This window comes from Berghia stephanieae, chromosome 11, assembly GCF_034508935.2.
Source record: "Berghia stephanieae isolate SIO BIC M18660-M18661 chromosome 11, UCSD_Bste_1.3, whole genome shotgun sequence".
Lineage (NCBI taxonomy): Eukaryota > Metazoa > Mollusca > Gastropoda > Nudibranchia > Aeolidiidae > Berghia > Berghia stephanieae.
In genome coordinates this window covers 39,593,362-39,605,793 of record NC_088370.1, presented here as the reverse complement: position 1 = coordinate 39,605,793, position 12,432 = coordinate 39,593,362, and the positions used below count along the sequence as shown (strand labels likewise).

The 12,432-nt window shown below is 31.9% G+C and overlaps 1 protein-coding gene and 1 long non-coding RNA gene across 2 annotated transcripts in view; one reads left to right on the top strand and one right to left on the bottom strand.

The window, feature by feature from the left end:
- LOC144956965 (chitinase-3-like protein 1) overlaps window positions 1-608 on the bottom strand; it is a 7,538-nt gene extending 6,930 nt beyond the window's left edge. Inside the window, exon 1 of the mRNA XM_078887832.1 lies at window positions 351-608. Within this exon, the coding sequence (XP_078743958.1) occupies window positions 351-371 (21 nt within the window). The 5' untranslated portion in view covers window positions 372-608. The remainder of the gene's footprint in view (window positions 1-350) is intronic.
- Window positions 609-3,588: 2,980 nt separating this feature from the next.
- Window positions 3,589-9,507, top strand: LOC144956967 (uncharacterized). The gene is made up of 2 exons (XR_013642055.1): window positions 3,589-3,791; window positions 8,773-9,507. It is a non-coding gene; the product is annotated as an uncharacterized LOC144956967 (long non-coding RNA).
- Window positions 9,508-12,432: the final 2,925 nt, after the last annotated feature.

Genomic DNA, 12,432 nt, shown 5'->3' with positions numbered 1-12,432 from the left:
CCACCAACCACCACCAACAACAACAACTAAAATAGCTATAATATCAAAACAACAACAACAACAACAACAACTACAACAACAAATAAAAAATATATAACAGCAACAACAACAACTAAAATAGTATAACAGCAACAACAACAACAAAATCAACAACCACAACAATACAATTGCATAGAAAGGGCTTGACTAAATGTACATCAATATTATTATGATTCACAGAAACAGCAATAACTACTATAATTGAACAACATCAGCAGTAGCCAAATATTCAAATTAATATAACAGAAACCTATACCAAAACCAAAATTAAATAAAGGAAAGAAAAAACTTTAAAAAATATTGACCCTTACCGAAGCGTTTAGAACCTTCATGATGGCTTCGATCGAAAGAGAGAGGAATGAACATAAAAACGGAATTTTACCCTTGTTATAAAAAGTGGTGTAAAGCTAAACTCCTCCTACAATCTATTTATTACTCACTAGTGTCAAATCAAAAACAGTTATGAATACATTTATGACACATTATGACACTAATGACGCTTAGTTGCGTGTGTTAATCGAAGAAACTCGCTTGACGTGTAACACAAAAAAAAAACAAAACAAAAAAACAAGAAAACAAACCAAAACAAAACAAAAACAAAAATAAAACATATCCCTTCTTATAAAAAGTTGTGAAGAACTAAACTCCTATCTATTACACATTAAAATCGAATCAAAAACAATTATGAGTACATTTATGACACTTTATGACACTTTATGACACTTAGTTGCGTCATTTCCATGGAGAAACTCTCAATGTGCCTGTATTTTTTGTGTGGAAAAAAAATTATTTCTTGCCAAAGTCTCTGGGAATTTAAAAGATGATGATGACGATGATGATGTTGTTATTGTTGATGATGATGATGATGATGATGATGATGATGTTGTTGTTGTTGTTGATGATGATGATGATGATGATGATGATGATGATGTTGTTGTTGTTGATGATGATGATGATGATGATGATGATGATGACGATGATGTTGTTGTTGTTGTTGTTGATGATGATGATGATGATGATGATGATAATATAACAATAATGATAATAATAATAATAATGATAATAATAATAATAATAATAATGATAATATAATAATAATACTAATAATAATAATAATAATAATAATAATAATAATAATAATAATAATAATAATAATAATAATATAATAATAATAACAAAAAATAATAATAATAATAATAATAATAATAATAATAATAATAATATAATAATAATAATAATAATATCATGATGATGATGATGATGATGATGATGATGATGATGATGATGATGATGATGATGATGATGGTGATGATAATAATAATAATGATAAAGATAATAATTCTCTCTATATATATAGGCTCATTGTTGTAATGAAAATAGTCTGAGACCAACCAAAAACTATGGTGATAAAAAATGACTTTGATGACAATTTTTGTAACTTAAAAAATTATTATGAATAATTTATAACTCTCTTATTTGTGGGCCGATTTTGTCATTTGTGTTATCAATTTTATTTTAGTAGAGAGATAAGAACCTCCGAGTTTTTCTATCTGATGCGAAATTATTCTCTCTCTCTCTCTATCTATCTATCTGTCTCTCATATTTCTTTTTTTTTGTCACGGACCTTGCCAGTTTGTAAATCGTCTGCTAGCTATCTGCGATTAACCGCTAAGGATTGATCTTGTTGCAAAAATGCTTTACGTGAATTGTTTCTTTGTGCAGTACAATTGTGCAGTTCTTTAAAACAAAGGAAATATTACTTTTTTTCAAATCTAGGACTTGGCAGTGAGTTGTCACTTAGTCCTTCTGTTTTGATTTGTGCTGGTAAAAATATAAGTCGGATGTTGCTAACCTTCATGATAATATAATTCTTCCTACAATGATCTCGATTTTTTAAAGACCCGACGAATGACCTGACGTGTAAGAATTGAAAATACGTTAAATTATAATACTGTATCACAGAAAGGATGTAAATAGCACGGTGCATGGAGCACTATGTTGTAGGTTTGAAGTATAATATTATACCATAGAAGTGTGTTCTTGAATTAATGTGGTTAATTTGATGTTGAAGTGTTATGGATATGAACTGAGTTTTAATGTAGAGTTATTATAACTGTTATGGGTTTGAAGTAAATTACTGGCCTGGCGGTTTTTTTTGCATCGCACTGTGACCGTAAAATCTGCAGATTTTTGCAATATTTTGCAAATTTTTGAGATTTTATAATTTTTTGGGAGTAGTTTTAGCTAGCTGTGCAGTTTTCCGTTTGTCTATATGTTTTTTGGAAAGGATTCTTTTTGCATTGTAACAAGGAAATAGTTGTACAGCAATTTATTCATAGTAACATTTCCAAAAGGAGCTCCATCACTAGGTTGTTTCCAACTGTTGTACTGTTATGATGGATTGCTTATTTTCTGAGCAGCCGATAAAGAGACGGGACCCTCGCGTTATTTTAATAAAACAAATCGTAGTCAAAACTACAAATTGACCCAGGACCGGGTGAGCACAAGTGGGAATTGAACCAGGGACCATTTGAGATGGAGATCCATGGAGATAACACCCATGATAATGGATAGTCAATATTAGAGGGGAGGAAACCTTGTGACACTGAGTTGTAGATAGTAGTGGTGAATGAATTCGGGGAGAAGACGGAATGTAGACACAAGTGGGAAGTGAACCTGGAGAGTAAACCCAGGGCTTTTGGATGTGAACGTCAGTGAGGATTGAACCTGGGAATGCGTGTGATCTATCGCTGAAAGGCTGATTTTCACACGCTCTGTGATTTGTTGATGTTTTACAACGATTTCTATTCTTACTGGATTATAATTTTATATGTGGATGTGTATAATTTCACGTGCTTTACAGTGATGAAAATTTTATCGTAACTTTTAAAACGGTTTTGTGATAATTTTAGGATTGTTACCCAATAATTTAAATGAAATAGAAAATATTTTAGATCTCTGTGTATTGTGAGTTATTTCAACGCTATTCACAGCCATTGACACAGTCGCCGACTTACTATGGCCACAACGACGTACGACCGGTCAACAATATTGTCCTTATCAAAACAAAACATTCTATACCTAACCTGTCACCCATTACTATTTTTAAATTATAAACAAACGAGATATTCTTAGAACAGCAAAAACAACAACAACATCATCATCATCATCATCATCATCATCATCATCATCATCATCATCATCATCATCATCATCATCATCACCATCATCATCATCATCATCATCATCATCATCATCATCATCATCATCATCATCATCATCATTATCATCATCATCATCATCATCATCATCATCATCATCATCATCATCATCATCATCATAATCATCGTCATCATCATCACCATCATCTTTGACATTCCCATAGACTTTGGCAAGAAATCATAAAGTGTCAAAGAGTGTCATGAATGTACTCATAACGGTTTTTAATTTGACACTAATGTGTTAGATAGATATAAGGAGGAGTTTATTTTTTCACTGATTTTTTTAATTATACGGGTAAAATTACGGTTTTGTGTTATACGTCGAGAGAGTTTCTCCGTGGAACACACGCAACTAAGTGTCATAAAGTGTCATGAATTTATTCATAACGGTTTTTAATTTGACACTAGTGTGTAATAGATATATAGAAGGAGGAGTTTAGGCTTTCACTGTTTTTTTATAATACGGGGAAAATTTCGTTTTTGTATTCATTCCTTTCTTTCGAAGTGATCATGAAGGTTCTAAACGCTACGGTAAGTGTCACAATATTTTGTTGAGTTTTTTTTTTCTTTCCTTCTGTTAATTTTGTTTTTGGTATAGATAACAGTTATATCAATTTGAATATTTGGCAGCTGATTTTGTTCAGTTATACTTACTAGCTATTGCTGTTTCTGTTAAGCATAATACTAATGCTGTACATTTAGTATAGCGCTTTCTATGCAATTTAATTGTTGTGGATTTTGTAGTTGTTGTTGTTGCTGTTTTGGTATTTTAGTTGTTGCTGCTGTTATAGCTATTTTAGTTGTTGTTGTAGTTGTTGTTGTTTTGCTGTTATAGCTATTTTAGTTGTTATTGTTGGTGGTGTTCATGTTGTTATTCTTGCCGTTGTTGTTGTCATTTTAGTATAATTGTTGTTGATGTTTTCGCCACTGTTTTAGTTGTTGTTGTTGCTTTTGTTGCTGCTGTTGTTGTTGTGTTGTTATTACAATTTTAATCGTTATTCCTGCTGTTTGTTCAAGTTTAACATAGAATCACAGAAGAAGGATAAAAAAGATTGGTTTTTAGATACCGTGTGAGAAATGGCAGACTTTCACACTGTTTAGTTTTTGGTGTTGAAGAACTCCAAACGATTGGAACCGAATATGCAAAACCACGTTCAGCAAACGTTGTTCTTGGGATGTTTTCCTCCATTAGCAAAGAGCTGGCAGATCACAGAGATCGAGATGGTTTATATTCCCTTTCAATGCATTCAAGGTATTCAGGTGGTGTATGAAGATGGCAATTGTAAGCAAAAATGCGATTTTGTACAGTATTCTTTCTTTTTTGGAAGGCAATGTAGTGACTGAAGGTCTGGTGTAATTCTGTTCCAACATTTTGCCCTTGTAAATGTGCGAGAAGTTTTCTTTTGCATCAACTGTAGTCTACATCTGTCTCGTAGATAGCATGTAAACCATTCTAGAGCCTCTGAATTCGGTCTAGTAGCAAATCAAAAGTAGAAAGAAACATGACACACAAATACTGATCTCAAATAAATGAATAATTTTAGAAAATTAAAATCAAAGTTTTTTTTTTTTCAAACATGGTAAAACGTTTTTGAAAAAAAAAACAAACAAAAAAAACAAACAAACAAACAAGAAAACAGAAACAAACAAACATATTGTCTTTCTCAATAAAGTAGACTTTTTAAAAAAATATATCTACGATGGGAATCGAACCCAGCCCAGTACGTTCAAGGTTTGAGTCTGACATCTTGTTCACTGCGCTACGGAGCCACCTGACTGTTCATCACATTTAATAAGGTCTTTCTAAAACATTATTTTACCTTCATTGCAACTGCTATTTTCTGGTTTTATATTTCGATTTTTTAAATTATTATTTTTATATATATTTATTAATAAAAACATCCTACAGATGTCACAATATAACTTTCGCCATGTCCAAATACAGAAACACAATATCGCTGATGAAATTGGGTGGGGTGCGGAAGCGCGACGGAGGTGTATAAAAACGATACGTTAAGATGCACGTCAACGGAGGTGCATAATAACACTACGATTTAATTGCGATGCTTAACGTGTTTTCCTTTTCGTGCGTTGCTTTTGTGATGATTTGGACATTGTTCTGTGCCTCAATAATATTGAGACAGTCCGACCCATTGTTATTTGACTCATCATTCACATGGATGTTGAAATCCCCTAAGAGATAAAGATTGTCTTTTGTTGACAGATCGATGTCGTATCGTTCAGATTATGCAAATACAATGTCTTGTCGTTGTTTTGTTTTTATTAGATGTTGTTAGATGATAAACAAGGGTAAAATTAAGCTTCATGTTTTTGTCTTTCAGTTGACATTCGACGATTTGAAGGTGGTTGCCTCAGTTGATAATTTTATTTTCTGTAAGGCAGAACGAACTATCATTAATCAACCCCTTGGTCGACCTCTCTGACTTTTGTTTATCACATTGTAGCCTGCACATTCTAAGTTACTAATGACATAGTCACAATTTTCATTTTTTTAGTGGTTGTTGTTGTCGTCGTCGTTGTCATTGTTGTTTCAGATTTTGGTTTTGTTGTTGATGTTGTTGCTATTTTACTCTTAATTGTTATTATTGTTGTCGTTGTTGTTATTGTTGTTGCTCCTTTTGTTGTTATTGTTACCGTATTTTTTGTGTTTTATTTTCATCGATATTGCTGTTTTAGTTTCTGTTTTGGTCGTTGCTATATTAGACATTATTGTTGATATTGCAATTGTGGTTGTTGTTGATGTTGCAATATTAGTCGTTATTGTTGTTGTTGTCATTGTTGTTATTATTGTTGTTATTGTTATTATTATTATTTTTGTTGATGCTGTTGTTGCGGTTGCTCTTGTTATTTTAATTTTTTTTGTTTTTATATCATTACTGTTATTATTATTATTATTATTATTATTATTATTATTATTATTATTATTATTATTATTATTATTATTATTATTATTATATTATATTCATTATTAATTATTATTATTATTATATTATTATTATTATTATTATTATTATTATTATTATTATTATTAATTATTATTATATTATTATTATTATTATTATTATTATTATTATTATTATTTATATATTATTATTTATCATCATCATATCATCATCATCATTATCATCATCATTATCATCATCATCATCATCATCATCATCATCATCATTATTATTATTATTAATAATAATAATTATTATTATTATTATTATTATTATTATTATTATTATTATTATTATTATTATTATTATTATTATTATTATTATTATTATTATTAATATTATTATTATTATTATTATTATTATTATTATTATTATTATTATTATTATTATTATTTATTATTACTATTATTACTATTATTATCTTATCTTATCTTATCTTATCTTACCAAAGGCTGGATTTACGAATTATCCTTTAAATGCCTTATATATATATATATAATATATTTATATAATATATATATATATATATATATATATATATTATAATATGAGTGTTGGTGGGTACTCGTAGGTACGAAAGTGCTCGATAATGATGGTTAGAGCTAATATAGAATACAAATTGTCACTCACATTATATGGCCGAGACATTATATATAATATTCCACGATAGTTTATAACTACAGAATCTCATACTGCTTGCATTGTATCATTCACAGTCAATTTTACACAACCTTGGAGAAATGAAACATACATCAATACGACACTGTAAAATCGAAACATATTATTATAGAATACTGGTTATTCAAAATTGGTCAGGATTGAATGAATCATAAATCTACATAGTTCGTAGTCCGATGAAATATTAATTACAACAATAATAATGAGAACAACAACGATACATATGTCTCTGATAAATTATCTTGATTTCACATTGTTTCAGATATCATGTATTTTATTTGTCAACAGTTACAAACTAGTCTACAAAATCATGAAAGTAATATAAACAATTATCTCCACATGACAATTTAAATGTTAAAGGATAGATCAATAAGTGGATAAATAAACCTCTTCGGCATAAACACAAATTATTTATCAAAATTTTGCAATCAAAATGATGTTGGAAGCGCGTAATAATCATTTTCATTTGTAATTATCAGTAATGTGTATTAATAGTTATAAAATGTAGATGTCTGACAGTTAAAAATTGCCATTCGTTCCTTCATATTCAAATTCTTTACGTATTTCGTTTAAGTTTCAATTAACCGGACATTCCATTTTAACGAATTCCTTCAAATTGGATAAGCGGAAAATTCATAATTTTAATAAAGTAAATTTTCTATGAGTTCAGATCGTTACCTGTTATCGTTGTTAAATGAACTGTTATAAGCGAAATTATTTGTTTTTCAATTCACGAAAAAATAATTTTTAATGAGGACAAATTGATTCAGAGCTACATACAAAATCTTTGCAGATGTGCATTGAGGGACAGCTGAGAAAGAGAAGAAAAACACGCGCCAATTATTAAAAATCTGACTATAGATCCAGTTTCTTTTGTAATGTAAAATCCACCCAAGAAATACAGCGGTCTTAGTTTCCATATCAGGATATTTATGCAATATGAATAAGGAATAGCTATCGGTATTGTTTTATCATAGCAACCTATACAATAACCATCGCGAAGCCCTCCAAGTGTTTTTTATAGATAATAAAGATGTAACTAAAGTATACGCCAGCAACTCAGACCCAGTAATCCTTGTGAGACGGACATTGCTCTGCGCATGACTATTTTTGTAATATTATTACAAATGGAAAGAGCGACGTACTTGTCTTGTCATTATAGTCTGATGGATGGACACAACTAAATAAATGAACTCCGTAATCCGGTAATTAATTACTTCCCCCGCGTGATTTTGCCTATTTTTATGGCCGCTGATTACGAAGATCATATTTGTCAAATTCAACAATTATATTTGACATTTATAAAAAAGTTTTCACCCCCCCCCCCACCTTCCTGTGGGAAGATCAACGACACCGCAACCACGTCACTGCGTCGGTGATGCGCCAGTTCCCATAAAACTGTCTAGCGTTGGCGTTCACTGAAGTGTGTCAGGCGTCAGTTAATTTTTTTGATTACGCGTTCAGTGTTCATGAGTTGTTGTCCCGGTTATCCCATACATATCCGTCAGACCTGGGATCAATAAACTGTACGTCTAAATGAACCAGAAGCAGAGTATTCTTAGTATGTAATGACCCGAAGGCTTCCACTCAAAAACGCGAAGAATTTGGTAATTGGTCAGAATCGTTTTTGTCTTGATTTTTTTTTCTTTTCTGTTTGTTTGTGTTTGTGCTTTTTATTTTATTATTTAGTTTCCTTCTTCCGCTTGTTTTTGTTTTCATTAATTTTATATCTTTTTTTTCATTTCTGTTTAATATATATTTTTACGTCTATATCTATGTTATATTTTGTTTGCTTTTTTTGTTCGTTTTTTCATTCATTCTTGAGATTCCTTGCTCATCATTTGCATTAATTTTTTTATATCAATACACAGATGATGTGTTGGGTAGCAAGTCTCTTGTTAAGTTTTGCCATCCTGGTCAATGGAAGTTGTGTAAAACGTCAACAATCCCGTTTCTGCAATGAAAAAATCAATGGAATGTTTGCCAACCCTCAAGATTGCACAAAATTCTATCAATGCTCTAATGGATACACGTATATTATGAATTGCCCCGCCGGGCTTCATTTCAATTCGACTATATCTAAGTGTGATTGGCCTGCTAATGTCCAATGCACACCCGTGACAACAAGTCCACCTATGTAGAAGTCCCCAACTAAAATGACAATGACAAGTCCAACTATGAAGAACTCCGCAACTAAAAAGTCCACCTAACCCTATGTCCGCAACTAAAAAGACAATAACCCTTGGTTTTCGTATTAACAAGTCCACCTAACCCTATGTCCGCAACTAAAAAGACAATAATCCTTGGTTTTCGTATTAACAAGTCCACCTAACCCTATGTCCGCAACTAAAATGACAATAACAAGTCCGCCTCTGATGATGTCCACAACATTAAAAAAAATACCCTACCCACCTAACACTATGACACAACTCCAATGACAATGACAAGTCCATCTAACACTAAATTAACAACTCAAAGAACAATGACAAGTACACTTATGACGATGTCCACACCTAAAAATACAATGACGTAATACCATGTCCCTGATTTTACAAAATCTAAATAAATAAAAATAAAAGATGATAATAAAGAGAAATCGGATGCTACTTAAGAGTTTTTCGCATTATTTGATATCTTTTTACAAAATAAAACGAAAGCTGTGTCACGTTATAAGCACATTATGATCAGCCGAATGAAACACGAATTCGGGCGAATTCATTTTGAAGTTTACACAGCTGATATGATTTAGGGGTATGACACTCGCCCTTGGATTGGAAGGTCATATTTTCGAGTCCAGCTCTGAGCGACGCATACTTAAGTCCTTGGAAAAGGTTCTTAAATCATATTATCTCATCTAACTTAAGTGTAAAATGACTACCTGGCCATTAACAGTGTTTTCTCTGTCGCAAAAAAAAGTGTACTATCGCCTAACAAGCGTCATATCTCCTCCTTCACGTTAGGTGTTTCTGTTGGTTAGGACACTTTGTAAAGCGCTTTAAACACTTAAGTGGATATTGCACTATACAAATGCTCACGTTTTCCGGTCAAATGTATTCGTCTCAATTGTTTTAATTTGTGGCATCATTTAAAAAAATGTCTCAGCTGTTGATTTTCAGTATTTGTTTGTTTCTATAAAGTATTTAGTGGGGGGAATTAGGCTAAAAGTGTGCAAATTCGGGTCGAAAGCATAAAAATTTGCATACAGGTTATCAAAGCCCATGCAAAACCCATCTGCTATAGAACCACACTGGCAATGAATCATAATGTTTCGGTTTAAGGCCTTAGATTTTCCCTATTAAAGCTGTATTAAACAAAGGAGATAACTGAGGAAATACATGTTTTTTCCCCTTCATATTCGGAGGAAGTTATTAGGAGGAATTGAGCTCAAACCGTGCACATTCTGATTGAAAGCATGAAAATTTGCATACAGGTAGCTAAGACCCATATAAAGAACACCTGCAATAGAACCACTATCGCAATTTATCACAACAGTGCGTTTTTAGTGCTTTCATTTTCCCCTATATTTAGCATTACTTATCCATGAAAAATAACCACGAGAACACAATGTTCGTTCAATAATTTAAATGCATTGTTGATCATTTACAGTAGCAAACAAATGGCTTCTGGTGGGAACAGTACACACACAATGGACGTTTCGGGTACAAACCCTTCGTCAGCAAAAGGAACGTTGAAAACATAACACAAAATATAGTAAGTATTGTAGCATTGTGTATTCCTGGGCGGTTGAAGCAAGAATGAGATGGCGTGGTGTTATCTAGTTGACATGTAAGACCTTTTTCATACAAAACAAGCAATCAGTACAGAGTAGTTTTTGGACAACCACAGGTAGAACAGTCGTGGGTGCTTTTAGCCGAGCACTTAATTATAGCGGAACGAGCTCGCAATTTGTGTGCAGTGCTTTACTCAAGGACACAACGGTACAGATAGAACATGCTCCCATTGTCACCATGCGGTTAATAACGTAATATAACGCAGCTTAACACAATACTGATTCATAAGGATTGATGATGATGATGATGATGATGATGATGATGATGATGATGATGATGATGATGATGATGATGGTGACGATTATCATCGCGTTCTGATACAATTTTATACGCATGCCGATTCTATACTGTATCAAAAAGCGGTAGTCTTTCAGAACCATTCGGTCCACAAAGCCGGAGTTTATCCCGTTTTCTATAGCAATTGTTTGATACCCTTTTAATAGGATGCTAGTCTTTCGCAAAATACTTTCCGCCAGATATAATAGACCCAGCTACGCAATCAATGCTGTAAAGACATTTCGACTGCACCTGGGATCGACCTCGGTCCCATTGCGTGTTAAGCGAGTGCTCTACCAACTGAGCTATCTTGGCCACCAACTATTACAAGGTCTGACCAAAATAGGCTAAAATACACGTAAAATAATTATCGCAGTATTTTTGGAAAAATAATTAGGGGGAGGGGGAAAGGATGGCCATTTCAACACCGGTTTCCGACATTTAATCAAGCTATGTTCTGCGAATCTGTCTGTCAGTCTGTCTTTATTAGTGCAATTGATTATGCTTTCTCAATCAGATACACAAAAATCTATTATATAAAATTTCCCATGATAGAATTAGCAAAATTGAATGAGATTGACGATTTTTAATCGAAAGCTTAGTGAAATGAAAACATCCGGTTTGACGCTAAAAATAGTCACCAATGGAAATTCAAGGATGACGTAAAATAACCTTGGTTCGCCTTGTTTTGAATGTTTACACAATAGGAATGAATGAATTGTCTTGTCGTCCATTTCAAAATTTTACAATTTTAAATATTGATCTCTCCGAGTGGTTCTATAGCATAAATTATAGGATTTTTCATAATCTACAACTGATGCAATTTTCATGCTTTCAATCCTAATTGCACAATTCAAGGGTTTTTTTTTACCTAATTTCCTCTACTAATTGGCAAATTGTATGATACAACGTTAATGTTTTTATTTCTGTTTTGTGTGTTTTGTTTGTATTTATTGTTTTTAAATAAAATTTTTGGTCAATTTATTTCCTATACTATCTATCCCAATTTCTTCTTTAGTTTGTCATGATTATTAGACAGATATTCCTTGCAGCCTCTTACAGATTAGACACAGTCAAATTATCAGAAACTATGATATAGCATGCATAGTATATTTAGTAATTTTGTTATTGTTAGAGTAGCTTATTATTTGAAGCAAATTCGTTATTGAAGATAAAATACTAATCAAAGTCGTTATCAAAAATTGTCGACAAAGTACTAATTCTGAGTGGTAAAAAAAACGACGAAAGTTTTCTGTTTGTTTCGATGGTTGGTTTTCTCAGAGTGCATCTTTTTATTTTTATTTTCTTTCTATTTATAAAAATGGATTATCCAAGCTCAATTCAAATGGTATGTAACAAATTCTCAAAACCAATAGTAAGGCTATAACTTCACATGTTAGAAATAACATTTAAATAAGGCCACAATACATTCGTCTACTGCACAATATTGAAAACTATGGTTTG